Source organism: Electrophorus electricus, chromosome 16 (assembly GCF_041902795.1).
Source record: "Electrophorus electricus isolate QZ-2024a chromosome 16, ASM4190279v1, whole genome shotgun sequence".
In the NCBI taxonomy this organism is placed as follows: Eukaryota; Metazoa; Chordata; class Actinopteri; order Gymnotiformes; family Gymnotidae; genus Electrophorus; species Electrophorus electricus.
This window is the reverse complement of record NC_137512.1, coordinates 16204557-16224174: the sequence shown is the minus strand read 5'-3', so window position 1 is coordinate 16224174 and position 19618 is coordinate 16204557. Positions and strand designations below refer to the sequence as shown.

Genomic DNA, 19618 nt, shown 5'->3' with positions numbered 1-19618 from the left:
TTCATTCCCATTTGGAATTTTTCCCTGAAAACTGCAGCATGGTAAGCAACGAGCATGGCGAACGCTTTCATCAGGACATTTCAGCATTTGAGAAAAGATATCAGGGGAAGTGATCCACTTCTGTGTTGGCTGGTTACTGTTGGATGCTAGTCAGAGATGATCCTGAGCAGGTCCACAAACGACAGGCAAAGCAAAGTCACAAATAGACAGGATTTCTGTTACAGTATATGTTATTTCATAATTTTTCTAATGCATGAAAAAACTGTGAATTTCTAAGAAACGGTAGCCAAGTCAGCATTTCTATTGTCAAATTCGGGGTCAGCACCTTCAACTTATTTAAAATTGGCTAATTTTATCTCATAAGCATGGCTTTTGTAAAAATTTGTTTGTGATATTAATGTATCTTAATTCCTAATCTGAACTCAGAAATATAATCAATTATTCTGATTTTGAATAAGAAAAAACAATTCACTATGTTAGAAATCTTTCAGATTTTTTGGAAAGTGTATGCCCTATTGTGCAGCCGAGTGCAAGTTCAGAGGAGAGTGCATGACCAGTTTTATAAACTTCCTTATAGCGCAAATTGCCTGTTTTTGTAAGAGTTTTAGATAAGATAGATCCATCTAATTTAAGGTAAATAAGATAAGTTAGTTAAGCATTCAATCTATTAAACATACACAGCATATATGAAATATTTTACAGGGAATTGGTTTTGTAAATACATAAAGACTGGCCCATTCTTAAACAACAATTATGCTTTCCTATTTTTCTAACTTCCAACATATGAACTTCAAGAACTGACCATTCATTTAGTACCTAATATATCCCACATGTAACAAGATAATCTTTAGTATTCACTGATCCAGCAAGTTGTTTTAATGTTGTGGCTGATATATATATATATATATATATATATATATATATATATATATATATATATATATATATATATATTAGATAAAATTGGGTTTAATAAACAGAGTAATGGGTCATAGACAAGTACATCAGTAAACCAGGCAGACAAAACAGAGCAAAAAGGGGGAACTAGGATAACTATGAATTGAGTCAAAACCCAAACTCTAATCAAAACAGGGACAACAAACAGTTTAGAACCACTAGATAACTGAGCAAATCTTATCAAAGAACATGACAAACATAAAGGGTGTGTATATATAAAAAGGGACTGAACAGCAGGTGAACAGGAGGATTATAGGAAATGTATTCCATGAGTATCATGTTGGGAGGGTCAGACATAACAATATATATAATTCTTTCTTACTTGGTACAAATTTAATGTTATTGTGTCATGGATTTGATTTTTAATTATATAGTCACTTTTCCCTACAGACTTAAAACTTAAACCTCATCAAACTTTCTATCCAATCTGACAGAATTTTAGAGGATCTGCAATGAAAATGGGATAATCTGCCCAAATCCAGGTGTGCAAAACTTGTATCCAAGAAGACTTATATTGCTGCCAAATGAACTTCTACAATTGCTGCCAAATGGACTTCTACAATATATCGAATAAGGCCCAAGTACTTTTGTGAATAAGAATTTGAATAATGAATTTGATTTTTAATTCATTTTTGTATACAGTAATGGTGTCTGACACAAAGTGTCTGACTACTTTCTTGTTTTAGTTTTTACAAAGTTTGCTGTTTCAGTTTTTATGGTTGTAATTTACATTAACTCTAGATCGTGAAGACTGATCAGATGAATTGCACTTAATTGCAAAGTCATTCCTTGTCATGAAAATGAACTTAATCACAAAAATCACTGCATTTCAGCCCTGCTATCGAATCATCAAGAACTTCAAGGACAGAGGTTCAACTGCAGTAAAAAAATCTTCAGGATGCCCAAGAAAGTGAAACAAGTGCCAGGACCTAAAGAGATGCAGATATTGGATCAGGTCACCACCAGTACAGAGCTTGCTCAGGAATGGCAGAAGGCAGGTGTGAGTGCATCGGCAGGCACAGTGAGGCGAAAGCTTTTGGAGGATGGCTTGGTGTCAAGAAGGGCAGCAAAGAAGCCACTTCTCTCCAAAAAAACCCCATCAAGGACACACTGACATTCTGCAGGAAGTATAAGGATTGCACTGCAGAAAACTGGGGTAAAGTTATTTTCTCCACTGAAGCCCCCTTCAGACTGTTTGAGACATCTGGACAAATAACTGTCCATAAAAGAAAAGGTGAGTGCTACCATGAGTCCTGTGTCATGCCAACAGTAAGGCATCTTGAGATCATTCATGTGTGGGGTTGATTTGGGATTGCTAACCTAAGAACAGTCATTAATAAGGATTGGTATCAAAACATCCTCCAAGAGTAATTTCTTCCAATGATCCCAGAGCAATTTGGTGATGAACAATGTTTTTTCCAGCATGACAGAGCACCATGTTACAAGGCAAAAGTGATGACCAAGTGGTTCGGTGAACAATACATTGAAATTTTCAGTCCATGGCTAGGAAACTCCTCAGATCTTAATCCCATTGAGAACCTGTCATCAATCCTCAAAAAGATGGTGGACAAACAAAGACACAGAAACTGTGATCAAACCCAAGCACTGTTTAAGCAGGAATAGGTTGCCATCACTCAAGATTTTGTAGAACGCTCACCTCTTGCGAGTCACATGGTTTGGCCCGCCATGTACAGTGGGAGGGTTTTGTTTGTAAGCACGCCTGTACACACGTGCACCTTGTTTTGTGTATTTAAACCATCATTGTTGATGTAGCATGGTGAGGTTAATGTTAGCATCGTCATTGTTAAACTTATTTGTGTTCATTGTTTTTGTTTAATGTTAACCGTTTCATGTTCATCATTTGTATTCTTTGTGAGTGCCGCTGTCTTTATGTATCAATAAATCTTTGTACACGTCAATGGAGTCTGTGGGTCCTGCGCCACTCAGGCCAGCGCGTTACAGAATGACCAACCACCACAGGACGCCAGCTCTCTCAGCTAAGAATGGACTTCCTAGTGGGAGGTGCGTAGGCACCCCCTGCACAGCTGTGGCTATCAAGGAGGACTGATGTGCCCCACAACCACTGTAAAGAGGGCGGTTGGGTGGAGCTGTCAGGATCTCTGGAGAGTAAGGCTAAAGCCCGAGTCCCTTCCCTTCAGCGGGCTCACCAGCGAGACTGGATGGGTCCACCCAAAGCCTCGGAGGCAAACCACTACTGGGGAGTTCCGAAAGCAGCTGCTGAAAGGAGGACCATTAGGGGAGGTAGCACGTCTGGAACCGGGGCAGACCTGCACCCCTGCGTGTCCTGTAGGGCCAGGGACACGTCTCCAGCGCCCGCCCTTTTCGTGGACACTGTGTCTCAGTGTCTTTTTGGGTTTCATTCAGGCGCATCTGTTTGTTATATGTTGTATTTAAGCTGGGTCCCTACAAAGGGGTGGTCACCGCTGGAGGTTGTAGCCACACTTGCAGACCCTATGGACCCGCCCAGGAGCATTTTCCAGACTGCCCTGGGAGAGGCACAAACTCTGCCTTTCTTTCTCAAATGTCAAGACCTCCCTTGGTGAAGGCCACTGGTCTGACTTGTGGTGGGTGGGTGCCAGGCCTGTGTTCATTTTTTTCCTTTCACATTGTCACGAGCCAGGCTTGTGTTTATCATTGCATGTGCGTGTCCTATAATGTTTGTCTATGGCACTGGAGTCTGTTCGTCCTGTTCCTCTCCCTGCGGCACTCGGGATGTCACAGTAACAATACTTAAATTTGGGACGGGCTGCACAAGGTATGATTTGTTAATCATTATTACAGTATTGGCCTTTGTTATACTGATATTGCAACAATAATAAAGACTGCAACCTTCAAATGAACAAATAGCATTTTCAGCATCAGTGTACCATGAGCATATTGATCAATTTGAAATATTCCAGGTGTGTGTACTGTGCCCATTTTGTTAAAATCACAACCCCCCACCCCCCCCACACACACACACACACACACAGACCAAGAGAAAGCACCAGGAACAAACTCACAAAGACACCAACACAAACACTCGCCTACCATAGAGCACACCACCACGCCTATTAGAGTGAACCTGCTGGTTTACAAGCAATATACCACATTAACATTTGGAGACAACACCCAGCAGATGCTCTACCATTCTTATGTTTAATCTCCCATTTAAAACTCAGACTGATCAAACACCAGTGCATGAGTTGGTATTGCACAGGCAGCTCAAAGACAAGGATTATGATCTGGGTAATTGTGGAACTGTATAGCCTCCAAAATAAAACTTGGAAAAAAAAAAAGTTACAGGCTTCTTCTCAATAGTGCTAAATCTTAGTTGGTGTTTAACTTCTGAGAAATAAACTGGGTTTTCAAAGTAAAATGTGAAGGGTACTAGTGAGGAGTACAGGTTCAGGTACCAGTAGCATCTACCAACTTAATGTTCACTGATACCTGAATCAAAATCCCTCACCTCTACTTCTAGACTGGGGCAAAAAAAAAAAAAAAAAAAAAAAAAAAAAAAAAAAAGGAGGTAAACTGAGTAATATTTTGACAGTAAAAATGGAGAGACAGGCAAAAGACAACATCTTAAGTTATTCAGAAACCATTACACTTGTATAACACTAAGTAATCTCCAAAGTACCCACCTCATATGGGGGGTGGGGAACAAAAAAAATACCACGATATTTCCAGGGATTTGTATTCAATGGCTTCCTCACCCACCAGAGAAGAGAGGAATCATACAAACAACTGAATTTTTGCTAAGAGCTTCATATACACACAACATTGAATCAACATTTTCCAGGTAAGGAGCACAGATGTGCATCCCTGTATGACTAGTAAAGTAACAACGCTGCTGGCCCAAGTGCCGATGAGCGTGGAGCAGGATGCACAGACTCCCTTGATACTGACATACATATATTAACACAGAACACATACTATGACAATGGCGCTCACCCACAACACTTACAACAGACATGACATACATTTAACAATAAAGAATATATACAATGTGCAGCACTTTATTCCCATACATACATACTATATTTTGTATACATTTCTTGTATATTTATACTATGTCTTGTCTTGTGCAATTACCATTATGTATATTTGCACATTGGAGTTTGGAGAAATGCAGTCTCATTCAGCTGTGCACTACTTGTTGCATAGTCTGAATGACAATAAAGCTGACTTTGACACAGGCTACAAGAATACTCAACAGTAGCTACACAAACGTTTTACAAACACCTACATAAACGATGACCAAGAAGAAGAGCATATACCAACAGGGGTTTAAATACAGACAAAACAATTAACACTAAATCCCTTGCAGGTGTGTACAACCCCAAGGGGGCATGATTACAAATTAGACAACCATGAATCTCCCTGCACGGCGGACCGTACCACGTGGTTCATGGGGGGCGGAGCAGTCCGTGATAAGTAAAGGTAAACTGGACCAGCCATTAACCCTTCAGTAAGGCTATCTTACAGACAGTTGAAATCTAACAAAGCCATTACATGTAAGCAATCCACTGAATAAAGGATAAAAAACTGCACTAACCTTTCTGAAGTAAGTTCAGAAAAATGTGCCATTGGGCTTGGGCACCAAAATAGAGGGCAAACACCGTGGGCTAAAATTAGGCACTGTAAGAACAATCTGAACCAAATACTCTCTTTCCTGTTTAAGGACAGAGTGTCTCTGAAAGTTCACCTGATATGGGTGTTGTTGGATATGAGCCTGATTACTACAACTATGTCATGCTGGGTCAGGGGTTGCTTCCTAGAAAAGACATCTGGAAATAACGAAGGAAACTTTTCAGTTTATGCTTTTATGTCAGACTGTTAGACTATCTTATGTCCAGTTTATGTCCAACAACACAATGATAAACAAAAAACAACCAAGTTCCATCATGCCCTAACTATCCCAAACACACTAATAAACCTAACCTAACAAAACACCCTACTCCTAGGAAGATGAAACAATAGAAGTATATATAATATGTCCAAAGTATTTACAATAAACAGGTGAACAAACAAAAAGGGGATAAAGCGAAACACAACTGTCATAATCAGTCTCTTCCAAGTTCCGTGTTTGTGTTTTTTAGTTTGGTTTTATCCACCCCTCGTTTCTGAGTTTGGTGCTTGTATTTAAACCCTGTGTTTTTGCTGTTCATTTGATTGTGTTAGGTTTCGCTGCGTTTATGTGTTTGGTTGTTTTGATGGTTTTGCAAAGCCCGTAAGTTTGTATTCTGTGCCTTTGTGTTATCTTAGCTTCCGTGTTCCCTAGTCTTTGTTATAGCCTGCTTCCCGTTTGCCTTCGTGTACTTTTGCTTTGTGTTTCCGAGTTTTCGTGTATCCTAGCCCTTGTCTTGTTATTCATATATCCCGGTGGTCTCCGTGTTGGCTCTATGACCCTGGACTGCTTTAACGACTCTGATTCTAGATTTTCCCCAATTAAATCGCTCTTCTCCGCACATGCGTCCACCTCTTTACCGATCAGCGTTACAACAAGCACAAATTTTATAACCAAATATCTAGAATTTGCCTACAGACATAATACCCACTATGGCTGATGTGTTAGAATAAATACATATTCAATAAATAGACAAGCACATCAGCAGTTAATGTGAAAGAAGGATTTATTTCACTAATGTTTCATTAGGTATGTAGGTATTCATAGGTTTCACCTGTTCTACATCGTATATTTGTGAACAGTATTTCATGAGATACACAAATCCCTGTGGTTCCTAAATCCCTCTGTTCTTAATATTGTAGTTGTAAATCCAAGATGAACCAAATATAAATCCAATAAGAAATAATGATGCGGACCCAAGTTGTTGAAGTTGTTAAATAGAATAGCTGGTTCTGTTCTTTATTTGCTGGTTAATAATAATATGCATTTGAAGGACCCTCAAGAAAATGGCTGATTTACACTAAGACATCTCAGTTTTTATGCAGTTTCAGGTGGATGAGGCAATTGTCTCTCTCTTTTTTAGCATTCTAATCTTTGAAGTTGTAACAATATGTGCAAAATATTAATTTATTCATTATTATTTATATCACATTATATCACAATGAAAGTTATTCCCTATTTAAATACAGGAATAAACCAGAAAAAACTGTTTTGCTGGCCTTCATGCCTTCTGCATCATGTCCCTAGATGGACATTATTAAATGATTTAAGTAACAAACCCTTGTGCCTGCTTGCTCAGTCTACAGAAGCTTTAAATAGCCATTACACCAAGATGTTGTTACACACAAACCATGAAACAAAATAAAACATTAATTTTATTACTTCATCCCCCTCAGTAACCATGACACTTGTAATACTTGGCCCTGGCTACCACATCATTGGCATAATCATTCCCAGTGGTACCGATGTCCATCCTCTCATATGTGCGGACATTCCCTACTCCGGCATTATAGGCCGATATTCCTCCTGATGCAGACAAAAGCAAAAATAACAAAGCATTTAGTGAACAGCCAGCAGCCCATTCTGTGTACTGCTTGTTTTTTAGGTAAAACAATTAATTGGCTGATATGTAATACCTTTAAACTGGTGTTCCTTGGACCAGCTTGGGAATTTTTTTTTAATTGCCTTAATGAAATCAATGAGAATCTCAATGCCTTGTGTGAGATGGTCCTCACTGTTCCATGCACCCTTTGGAGTATGGTAACGCTTGTCAACCTGAAGAAAGTGGCTTCACATAACTTATGGATCATGTAAATATCAATAAATCACATTATTTGTTAGAATAAACATATAGTTTTTAAAAAAGAAAATCATGTGATTTACCTCATAACTTACAACTATGTTTAAATCTGAATTTTAGAGTGCTTGATACAATGATACAATGCTTGATACAATGTTTGACATAATAGATTACATTCCAATTTACTCCTAATGTAATTGGCATTACTGAACAATTTTCAACCAACCTGCATGAGTCCAAAGCCATTGCCGTGGTCACCCCAGCCATTCACGAGCACTGCTCCAGCCCTTGACTCTCTGGATATGATGGCTGCAATCATAGCCGGGTCCATCTGCATGGCTCTCCCAACTTTGGTGATGATGCTCTTGTACTGGTCCATCATCTTCAGATCATTCTCAGCCAGTTTGTAAGAGGCTTCCACCCCTTAAGGAATTACTGGGCATTGTTACTGTATTCTTTATAATAGTTTACCTTACTGTCATACGTAACAGACAAGTTGTTGTGAATCTTAAGTAGGTATACCTGATACAGTGAGTTTGTCCTGGTGAGCTGTTTGGTCAGATGCTCCAGTTGTGTCGATCTTCATGACGTCTCCAAAAATGGAAGCTAGCAGTGACATGTAAAAGATCAAATGCATGCCTACACAACCAGAAAATCAAATGTTTTAAACTTCTTATTTTATTACATATGATTGCATTCTTGTCTTTTTAAAACCTGGTACAGTGTTTATTCTTTTGTGGTATTAATAGCTCCAAAGGATCAACTCACCCATCCTTTCACAACTAAGAATATCTCTGTGTGGATATCTCACTTGCTCACAGATATATATGCGAAGACTGCTTTCTCAGTCGCACACGGCAAGCACTTCCTTTAAATATAAAGGAAATGGGCATGAGTGTAAAACTGTAAAATCTGGATCTACATCATCCCTTTTGTCTGAACAAATCCCTTGTAGCAATGTAGCAGTGTTTGCCAACTGCCAACCTATCCAGTGCTGTCCAGTGGGTGGTGGGTTCCTCTTTTAAAACATGTCCAACATCAAAGTTGTTTTGTCATACCATCTTAAGTACAACAGCTTTTGGGAAATGTTATATAGAATAGTCTAAAATTATTATAAAAGAAGGTATATAACAAACCTGAAATAAATACAAAATGCATGACATTCACCGACATTATTAGTCATTCCTTACCTAAAACAAGTTTAACAAGACAAAATTATTGAGGCGTCTTTTTTTCTCAAAACTGTCCTTCGTAATATCAGCTCATCGAAAGCTCAAGCGTGTCGCTTTAACCAGAAAAAGTACAATTTCTATCGTGGCCAATGGGAAGAGAAATAACAGGGGGGAAAAAAACTACTGAACCCGGAAGCAAAATACAGAAACATGTTTAGAGACGATGTAAAATCAGTAGTTATGCGAGATTTTCTTTTAAGCTTTATCAACAGGTTGTGATAGTTAAAATGAATAAGTCAAGGATGTTCTCCAAGACCCTTATTTGGCTGTCTGTCTTGATCTTACAATTTATAGAACCGCGTGTATTTGCAAAAGGTTTTCTAGCTCACAAACTTAAATTTTAGTTCTTGGTTTGCTCTTTAGTAGCCTGTCTTTTTAATTACATATTCCAACATGTCTCGTGTTCACTGAAATGCATGTCACATTCAATTTTTCTTTATTGTTCGTAGGGAAACTAAATGTATTGTACATTATAGCTGATGATTTGAGACCAACGTTGGGTTGTTACTCTGATCCAGTTGTGAAGTCACCAAACATTGATCTTCTAGCATCTAAAAGCACGGTGTTCTTCAACGCTTATGCGCAGGTAGCCTAGCTGGTAATGTGAATTTTCCACGCCTGAATGGGTATATTCGGCGCAATAGCAATTGTTTTATAAGCAAACTATATAATTTTTTTCCTCTCCCCTAAGCAAGCTGTGTGTGGACCTAGTAGGACCTCTTTTCTAACCAGTCGAAGACCAGACACCACCAAACTGTATGACTTCAACTCCTACTGGAGAGTTAGTGCAGGAAACTACACCACACTCCCACAGTATTTTAAATCGAATGGGTACATTACAATGTCTGTGGGGAAGGTTTTCCATCCAGGTAACAATTAATTAATAATGACTTCAAATGGTTACTTTTTAGACTGTGATAGGATCATTCAAAATCAACACTGCTGGTGTCCAATCACTTTTCCTGCCTGCTCTATGTGAATAAGAGGTCTCGCACTTTTATAACTGTGTTGTGTGAAGTAGCACTAATGATGTCTCTGTATGTTTGGCCTAAAGGCATTGCGTCCAATCACACGGATGATTACCCATACAGCTGGTCTGTACCACCATATCATCCGCCATCTTTCAGCTATGAAAAGAGGAAGGTCAGTGTGTGTCCTCATGCATGTGTGTAAAACAAGCAATAAGTGTGGACATGTGCAAGATTCTTACCCTAGCTCAAATTATGTAGTTCTTAATTGTTGTTTACCCCCTAAAACAGCCTGTAGATCACTTTAAGAGAATTATTTCTTCAGTTAGTTCTTACGCATTATTTTTGTTCTTTTTGTTTTTGCTCATACCCAGTTTCCAAAATACCTCTACCCATTTTCAAAGTTCTTAAAAACTGCCATTGTGCACAAATTATGACTTCCTTGATACTCTACATTTATGTTTATGCATGACTGAATTAGAGAGAGCTCATGTCTTTATTGACTGATCCTGTGTAATAAGATGACAAATCAGTCATTTACAAATTAAAATCAGAAGTAATTTGGACCCCTCTCAGGTGTATTAGACACGACTTTTGCTTCAAAATTAATTGTTTTAAGTAAGTAAAAAGAAACCATTTTAGTAATTCACTTCCATAGTTTATAAAAGTATGACCAGTTTTACATAATTTGTGCCTTCATTAATTTTCTTAACTCTTCTTAATTAACCTCATGTTCTTCTTTACATTAGTGGCCTGTTCAAAAGGTTTGAAAATGTACATACCCCTGCAGTGTTCTTCCATTTTCACCTTTTGCTGCTAGTTGATCTTCTGATAGCTTCCAGGATCTTTATAGGTCAGTGAAATAAAGACATAATAAGAAACTTCACGGCTCATCTCCATTCTGTTTTAGGTTTGTAAGGACAAAGATGGCACGCTCCACAGCAACTTGCTTTGCTCTGTAAATGTGTCTGAGATGCCTCTGGGTACTCTACCTGACCTGGAGAACACAGCTGAGGCCATAAGGTTGCTCAAGTCTATGAAGGATTTGGGGAATCCCTTCTTCTTAGCAGTGGGCTTCTATAAACCTCACATCCCCTTCAGGATCCCACAGGTAGGTAAAAAGCAGAGGTGGTCATTTGTGTGAGGTCACTCGCTTGGATCTGATGCAACAGAATTGTGCTGCCATATTGTAGGAGTACCTCAAGCTCTATCCCATTGAGAACATGACACTTGCGCCAGACCCGGAAGTTCCCAAAAAGCTTCCTGAAGTGGCATATAACCCCTGGACTGACATTCGGAAGAGAGAGGATGTCCAGGCTCTGAATATTAGCTTTCCCTATGGACCAATCCCTAAAGACTTCCAGGTAGAGCTCAATAAAAAACTGTGCCTTGTACAAGTCCTAATACCAGTTCTTTACAGCTTTATATCAGAGTTTCTAGTCTGATTGCTGGGAGGTTATGTATTCTAGTCCTTTTCCCCCTGGCATTGATTGCTTGTTAGAGTTCTCTGGGTACTCTCTCTAGTCAGTGGCATTGACTAAATTAATCTTTAAATAATCTGTTTCCCATAGCGCAACATGTATTGCAAATGTAATTAATGCAATCATGAAATTAATTGAATATTTGTGTTGTGTTTTTGTTTTTCTTATAGCTGCGTATCCGACAGCACTATTTTGCATCAGTGTCTTATGTGGATGCCCAGGTTGGGAAGATCCTGCAGGCCCTTGAGGACCTGGACTTGGCCAAGCAGACGATTGTGGTGTTCACCTCAGATCACGGTTTGCTAACCTCTCTGTAGAGGTTAACATTTTCCTTCCGGTAGTTGTTTGGCATCTAAAATGTGCTGTGATTTGCTTGGAACATTTTTTTGTGTTGGGGGTTTCCTCCATTAGATGGCAGTATTGAAACATCACATTACTACAGTCCTACTCTAAGGCCCATACTCTTTCATATGATTCCTTACTGACACATGGGGTTGTATATAAAAATTTGTCTCAGTGATTGACGTAAACTATCATAATCGGTGTGTTGTGGCTTGGATGAGGTAGTTCAGCTGTGATAGCTTGCAGATGTCTGTGACCTCCTCTACTATAATGATGAGTGTGAAACACTGGGTCATGCAAAGAGAAGCACTGTTTCCTTTTAAGCATCATAATAAGTGGTCAAGTGATCCATAATCACAGATGCCTTGCTCCTTTAACACAACGGACCATTGGGAGTAACATGAGACAGCCTCCCTCTTTCTTCACCAGAGCAAATGGGGAGATTCTCATCATGGTGTACCTTTCAGGCTGGGCCTTAGGCGAGCATGGTGAATGGGCTAAGTACAGCAACTTTGACGTGGCCACCCGCGTGCCGCTGGTGGTGTACGCACCGGGAATGACCTGGCCCTTGCAGGAGGACAGGATGTTCTCATACGTGGATGTGTTCAACAGCGCAGCAGAGCAGCCAGCCGAAGGTAAGGCACTCTCGGTCCGGTGGCTAGGCTCACTGGCCCTGAGAGCCTCTTCGGGGTGTGGGCCCCTTGCACTCTTCTGAATTTGATTCTGGTCTGCGGGGCTCATTTTCCACCTTTTATAGTCAAGCAGGAAGTGTGCTTGGGGTGGTGGCATCCAGACTGTGGAGCTTTAATGTAGTGTCAAGATGGAATAATTTAACCCTTTTTCAGTCAACCAGTTCCCCCAGCCCATTATAGCATCCACAGTATTCTTACTGTAAGTTCTGAGTTTTTAATTTAGGTCAAGATGCCAAAAGGCAGCTGGATTCGATTTTTTTCAAACCTTTTCCTAAACTCTGCGGTATATTCATCCGAACACATTTCAACAGCACAACTGTAATAATCAGTAATGGCACAGCAGAACCGTTCCGGAACCCTGGCTCTTTTCTCCCTTACTGCAGTGAGTTGGGACAAGCTGCTCTGAATTCCACAAGTACGCTAAAAAATTTCATGCACTAGCCCAGGCCATTTCCCTAAGGGAGCAGTGCCTAAATCCATTGTAAGGATTTGTTTAGTTCAAGTCCGAACATATCGCCTACAGCTAAAAGTCAAAATACACACTCAGTCACACATATAGATTTCTACTGTCTGTAGTGCTGTGCAGTCTGGGTAATCTTTTTCTCATTAGGCTAGTGCATGCTATTCATATTAGGGAAACATAATTATGTAACTTAATCACTTAATTTTTGGTGTTATCTTTTATGTGGATATCATTAAATTTACTTCTTGACACTTTTCACATTCTTTCACTATCTTTCACAGTATTTATGGTACCTTATTATTAGTAAGGTGATAATCAGATTGATAAAGAAGTCATATGTAATAGGAGGACATACTCAGATCGTTCACGTCACAATAATGATCTGTATGTACCTATGGCCTTATTTCTAAGACGTCTATCGTTGCCATAAATAAATTTAAAAAGTGGAAAGTATATAAAAGCTAAATGAGTACTTTTTTTTTTCCTCCTGGTGAGCTACTTTTGATTCAGTGTTTAACCTTATTAACCACATTTGGTTCAGCTGTACCTTTTTAATGGTGCTCGCTTTTGCCCCACTCTGTCCTCTCCGGATTTTTCCCAGCCTACGGGGTGCACGGAATGGTGGAGCTGGTGGACGTCTTCCCAACAGTGGCCTCCCTGGCGGGGCTGCCCCCCCCTCGCAGATGCCCTTTCCCCTCCTTCCAGGTCGAGCTTTGCACAGAAGGCTTCAGCCTGGCCTCCCTCCTGGATCGCCACTTGCGACCGACCAGCCACCACGCCTATGCCCACAGCCAGTACCCCCGCCCCTCCGACTCCATCCGGCCCGACTCAGACCTGCCGGCCTTAGCTGACATCCGGATCATGGGCTACTCGTTGCGCTCCAGCGACTATCGCTACACCTTGTGGGTGGGCTTTGACCCCAAGACCTTCCGGGCCAACATGACGGACGTGCATGCGGGTGAGCTTTATTTCCTCGCCGAGGACCCGGGGGAGGACCACAACCTGTTTGATGAGCTCAACCACGGCATGATGATAAGGAAGCTGGGGGCACAGCACTCATGGGCTGAGAACCTGAAACAGTACCTACTGTATTTCAGCGCAGTGTCTAAGTTGAAGTGGACTCTGTGAACATTGTCGTAGCAAAGCTTTTCCAGCTTTTACACCATCCAAAGCAGCAGTGCAGTGCAATGAAGAGCTAGACTATGCTTTTGTTAATTTCCTTCTTCTTCTGAAAATAGCCTAAAGCACTTTTTTAATACTTGGAATAATAAAACATGGATAGTAACTGCTGAGAGAAAGGAAATTTTTTCAGTTAAATAGTTTTGCAAAAAATCTTAATAATGTGGTACAGAAACTGTACCACACACACTAAGAGATGCAATATCTGTGGTAATGTGAACATCTATTTAGCTAGCTTCCTTGTCCATTGTGTTATGTGTCATTGAACCTGGAGTGAAGTATTGTTGAGCAAAAAAGAGAAATGTTTCATTTGAATGGCAGAGAGCTAGAAAGGCTTGCTCAGACATCACTCTGATTTGGCAATTTATCAGGTCACTAAGTCGTAATTGTATTTTCTCTTGGAGGCCAGCAGAGATTTTGCCAGTGCTAAGCTCTTGATTTCCACGGCACTGATGAAAATCAACTTAAATATAGAATTTCAAGTCGTGCTTTCCTGCAAGAGTTGCCAAGGCAATTAGATGTTTAAATGTGAAAACCCGCAAATTATGTTGCTCGGATACACCTCGGAGAATAGTTTAACAATGAAGAATGTTTTGTCCAGTGTAAAAAAAGGAGCTGATTGTTCAGGTCTGGCTGCAGCATCCTTCTGTTAAATTAGCACTGCTCGCTTCCTCACATCCCCACCTCCCTGCACCCTGGACACACACTGTGGAAGGGCTCTGCGTTTTTCCTTCCACAGATTTCAGGGTTTGTTTGGATCCCTCTCTCAGTCTCATGTTAGATGCCACAATGTTTATTCCCACATAGTTAAAATTATTTTTAAGGAAAGATATGCAATTTTTATGTGGGGGGAGAAAAAAGTTACACACACACACACACACACACACACACACACACACACACACACACACACACATATATATATATATAATAAACATTTTATTTTTTATTTTTCCTGTTGAGGGTAAAAAAAACCAAACAAAAAAACCCAAAAACAAAGCAAGTGCACAGATTGGCTGTGTGTCGGTGTGTCTTTTGTCTGTGAGTGTCTGTCTCCTGCCCCCACCCCCCTGCCCCCCAATACGTTCTTCTAAATGTGAGGCACGAGCGTGGTGCTGGGGGGGATCCTCAGGGAGCGCTGATGCAGTCGGCTCTGGCAGACAGGCTCCGTTGCCAGCTGGTCCGGAAAATTCCACTGCTGTTTTTTTCCCCTCTTTCTTGTCATCTAAAAGCAAGGTTAGGGCATCTGGAGATGGATCCACATGCTGATCGAGGCTGACATTTCAACCGCATGCACTAAATTAGCTTTGCCATTGTGTCCTGTAAACTACCTACATGAGGCTTTAATTTTTGATGCTGTTTTAAGGATGACCCTTATAAAATAATTTTGGTTTTGTATTATATTTCTGCCTCTGTAGTGAAGTATCAGGGAAATATATTCCTATGAAATGTACTCATTTTTTTCAACGACCCTGAATGACTGAAAAGAGTTTTAGTAATTTATTAATTTACTTATTATGGAACAAGTATCATCTACAACTTGCCATGTTCTCTTAAATACGATTATGCTGAGGAAGACAAACATTTAGGGAAAGTGAAAGAGATTGACTTAGTGATGATAAATGATTTGTATTAACTACATTAGTTTCAGTATGAAATCCTAACAGGGAATCAATGCAGACATGGTTAGGGATCACTGCTCTGGATAATAAACATTGATTTCCATAACCAGTAGACTACAGGCGCCCCGAACTAATCAGATGCGAGGGACTTCCATGGTGGTGCGTTGGTTGTAAATTCATCTTCACAATCAAATTTGCAGTTGTCAAACTGCCTTTATTTCCGGGGTCGAATCAAAAGCGTGTGCATGCTGTGGGCTCAACGCAGCATGGGTGTTCTAGAACGGCACACTTTAGTGATTCTCCTTTACTGCCTGCTCTGCTTGGTTTGTTAATCGTCTGGTTTTGTGTTGTGCTATAGTTTGGCTGGCATTTCAAAATTGTATTTTTCTTTTGTGAACTGTGGTCACTTATCATTAATTTTAAGGAGTAAAAAGACTCTTTTTTTCCCTTTAGGCAATTGCTGGGCACTGTGACCTCTGCCAAGAGAGGCGAAGCCCAACTCGGTCCTCTGGCACTGGGATAAAGAGCCTTGAGTCCGTGTTTACCCTGGCCCTAACATGGGGCCTATAAAAGACAGCTGGACTGTATTATGAAATAGTCTGCGACCTATTACTTTCACAATCAAAGGGGTTTTGATCAGAAGGGCTTTCATGATTAAGTCGGGGCCCCTTTGGTGCAGCGTCTCTGGGACTGGTGTAGCCTGACATGGATCGCAACCTTCCACAAAGGAAAGTTGGTTGGTTCAACAGCTCAGTCAGAGCCCAGCATTTCTGTTTATCAGGAATCTGATACCTAGCATCAAAGGAAAACTAAAACTGCAGGGTAAAGTCTCTTCAATTTACAGTCATGCTGGAATGATGGAACTATTTGGTTAGGTCTTTGTGCTATCAGTACCCATATTAGTGCTACACATTTCATTGACTCTGGTAGGTATGGTCAGAGACTGCAACCTACAATTACTGTAAGATTTTTAAATAGTGCATTATTAAAAGTCATCGATGCCGCAGCAGGACTGAATACCCAAGCCTTTTCGGTTCATACTCAGATTCTGTGACTTCTAGGCTACTGAGGTCCTGTATCTGTTCACAACATGTCTGCTTTTCACAAGCACATGATCTTTCCTCATCTTACATGTTAACAAGGACTGTGCAGCTAGGGATACACTTGGACTTCCTGTGACTCAGATGGATGTGCAAATACCAGCCAAACAAGACCCAGGTTTCTCTGCCCCCAGGGCTGAGTGTCTCAGTGGGGATGCTGCTCTTGGCTTGATTTCTCCCTGGGGCCTGTCTTCTGTCAGGCTGCATGACCCCCATCATGTGGCCAAGCCAGATCTCAGCGGCATGCCATGCTCCGGCAACTCGAAACAGATGAGAGAGGTTGCAGAAAGCCGTAGAGCTCCATCCTATCAGAGCTTCAGCCTTTCACTAGCAGCAGGCAGCTTTTCGGAATGGTGCCACTGTCCGGAGATTGAACAAGGAGGTGCTCACAACCATGCACATGTGCTGCGATGTGGCTGGGCCTGCATGAAGGGGGTCACAGCCTGCTTCAGAAGTGTACTTTACACATATACTGTACATACACTTTCACTGAGTAATAAGAAAAGCAAAATCACGCCCATACCCCCCCCGTGGCTGCCGATGCAGTTGGATGCCTCACCCCATTTCCTGCAGGCGCTGCAAAGTTGGTGCCTCCACATGCTTGGTGGCGCTTGGCAGTGGAATGCCTGCTAATGACTGTGCAGGTCTGGTGGGGAGCGAGCAGATGAAAAAGAGAGGGGAGAGCAAAAAAAAAAAAAGAGCGAGAAAACCCAGTGTGGCCCACATAATAGCCCAGGATCTGATGCCCTCCATCTGGCACAGCTTGGGAGTGGATCCCGCAGTGGGCTCATGCCCGACCTGCGGGCATGGCCACTCCATCACTACTACTGCACGGTGCTCCCTTGGCACTGCCATGGCATTTAGGAATGTCACTCCGCCAACCACAGCACCCGGCTCGAGCAGACCCCGCAGAGGGCGGCCAGGCTTGACTGCGAAACGCAGGCTCAGCGAACGATATGCTCATTATCTTCCTAAGATGAGCTATTTGCGGGGCTGTGATGCATGCTGAATGGCAGGAGAGCATCGCACCTAGCAGCAACACAGCAGTTCCAACCACATTATGGGGATGAGAATGTTCGAATTACGCGAATTTTCACACTTGTCCCGAATACTTGCGTCCACACTCAGGACCGATTTTGGGCTCGTTTGAGGGAGGGGATTGATTGCGTAACTCCACACGTCAGTTTTCTGCACATATAAGCTTCATCCGTTTGCTGCTTTTTTATCATTTTACTTAGATAGAAACACTCAGGCGGCAAGGAACAGCGCTTGTGGGGTGCATGGTAGTTCACGGTGCAGGAGCACCTGCAAGCAAAGAGCAGTTCACGTATGAGTTTTGTTGCATTTTGTTACACGTCTATGGATTGATTTTCCCGTAAAATATACTCTACAGTGCTGTGCAAAAAATGTTACGTACCTCAGAAAAACGGATTTAAAACGTTTTCTGGATAGTAAACGTATTTACGTAAAAAACAAACAAACCACAAGGCTTGAAAAGGAAAGAACGCAATAAGTCGAAGCAGTCCCCTTCAAAAAACAATCAATCACGCGGACCCACACGCGGTGCCGGGAGCTGACCGCTTCCACACCTGGTGCGGACCGCTCCACAGCTCGCTTTTAGCGAACCTAGGACCACCGATTTCAGGACTAGATCGGTGCTCTGGACAGAAAACTGTTTTCACACTTGACCAAATGTACCGAACTCGCGGAGCAAGCGAACCTGGGTCTGAAAAAAGGCTCTAGTATGAAAAGGCCTTAGACCAACCCACGCTCGCTGTTTGACAAGAGGTAAAGTGGTCTAATAGATGGTAATTGCTTAGAATTTTACATGATGATTTTCTCATATTCATGTCATCTTTACTATGCCTCACTATTGGCTAATAATCTTATGGTGTAATTAGCGGTATCGGTAGATTTCTAATCACAGCGTTACTGGGCAGTTTCTTTGAAATTAGTTTTTATTCCCCCTTCCGTATCTCTCTCCCAGTCTCAGCTCATGTTGGACTAATGAGTACTAACTTCAAAGATGCATATTTATCTGTTTTGACCTCCTTTTCAAGTGACAGCTGGCATATGCCTTATTTTCGTTGCAATTATTTCCATGGAGACATATCGAAAGGCAAAACAAATACATACTTGGCCGGAATGTGAAAACGTTCCAATTTGAATAAGTTAATTTAATACACAGATTTGTCCAAAACGAGTAGAATATGATTATTGCTTCATTATTATCATCTAAAACCAACCTGCTTGTCACATGCAAACAACTGTTAGCATGGCGAATGAAAGCAAATTGTGATTTGCATCTTAAATTCCAAATTTGTTTGACTTCATGGAATTGGCCACAGAAACTCACAAGTAGGGCTACCATCCTCTACTTCATCTTCTCCCACAAACCACAGAATGATCGTACGTTGTTGTTAAAGTTTGACACACTTCCTGTGAGCATGGCAAGATATCCTAACGCTAGCAATATAGCAGAATGCTTAAAGTAATAATCCGCAAATGCCCGAAAGTGCTCTGCCCTGTTAACAGAGAGCATGGGTAATGCACACACTTCAGACTCACTTTAATGGCCTCCGTCTTTCCTTCGTTTCATAGCCCCTTTTTGTTCAGCCTGCCAGTCATAGTGATTTCTGACTGGGGCTTTACAGTGCTGTCGCTTACAGTGCTGTCTCGGTCTGCAGACAATCCTCCTCCCTCCTTCTCTCCTTGGTGCCAATCTTAGGGTTGGTGCCCTTTAGATGGCCATCTGCTCTGATGGGCTGTCATCTCGGATGGTGCGGGGCCATCTGTTTCAACTCCACCGAGTCAGGCCACATCCTCAGAGGAAGGAGCGATGGTAAAACACGGATGATAATGACCGCTGGGA

At 41.3% G+C, this 19618-nt stretch overlaps 2 protein-coding genes across 4 annotated transcripts; one reads left to right on the top strand and one right to left on the bottom strand.

The window, feature by feature from the left end:
- Positions 1–6588: 6588 nt before the first annotated feature.
- On the bottom strand, positions 6589–8979 carry lygl1 (lysozyme g-like 1). 2 transcript variants are annotated; one of them, XM_027002125.3, is made up of 6 exons: positions 8858–8979; positions 8436–8535; positions 8190–8306; positions 7894–8090; positions 7504–7642; positions 6589–7393 (listed from the first exon to the last, which is right to left on the bottom strand). In XM_027002125.3, exons 2-6 carry the CDS (start codon positions 8437–8439, stop codon positions 7260–7262), a joined length of 591 nt encoding a protein of 196 aa, XP_026857926.2. In that variant the 5' UTR covers positions 8440–8535; positions 8858–8979; the 3' UTR covers positions 6589–7259. The 2 variants fall into 2 exon arrangements, with proteins under 2 accessions (XP_026857926.2, XP_026857927.2); XM_027002126.3 differs by having other exon boundaries at positions 6591–7393; positions 8190–8273.
- Positions 8980–9033: 54 nt separating this feature from the next.
- Positions 9034–16824, top strand: ids (iduronate 2-sulfatase). 2 transcript variants are annotated; one of them, XM_027002149.3, is made up of 10 exons: positions 9034–9214; positions 9349–9485; positions 9591–9768; positions 9954–10042; positions 10778–10978; positions 11061–11231; positions 11519–11645; positions 12158–12325; positions 13447–13803; positions 16100–16824. In XM_027002149.3, exons 1-10 carry the CDS (start codon positions 9127–9129, stop codon positions 16117–16119), a joined length of 1536 nt encoding a protein of 511 aa, XP_026857950.2. In that variant the 5' UTR covers positions 9034–9126; the 3' UTR covers positions 16120–16824. The 2 variants fall into 2 exon arrangements, with proteins under 2 accessions (XP_026857950.2, XP_026857949.2); XM_027002148.2 differs by lacking the exon at positions 16100–16824 and having other exon boundaries at positions 13447–14130.
- The last annotated feature ends 2794 nt before the right edge of the window (positions 16825–19618 follow it).

Coding starts and splice junctions, on each gene's coding strand:
- lygl1 (XM_027002125.3), bottom strand. Junction 8,091..8,189: donor GGACAAACTCACTGTATCAG/GTATACCTACTT, acceptor TAATTCCTTAAG/GGGTGGAAGCCTCTTACAAA. Junction 7,394..7,503: donor CAAGGAACACCAGTTTAAAG/GTATTACATATC, acceptor TGTCTGCATCAG/GAGGAATATCGGCCTATAAT.
- ids (XM_027002148.2), top strand. CDS start 9,127: ATGAATAAGTCAAGGATGTTCTCCAAGACCCTTATTTGGCTGTCTGTC. Junction 9,486..9,590: donor TCTTCAACGCTTATGCGCAG/GTAGCCTAGCTG, acceptor CTCTCCCCTAAG/CAAGCTGTGTGTGGACCTAG. Junction 11,232..11,518: donor CAATCCCTAAAGACTTCCAG/GTAGAGCTCAAT, acceptor TTTTTCTTATAG/CTGCGTATCCGACAGCACTA.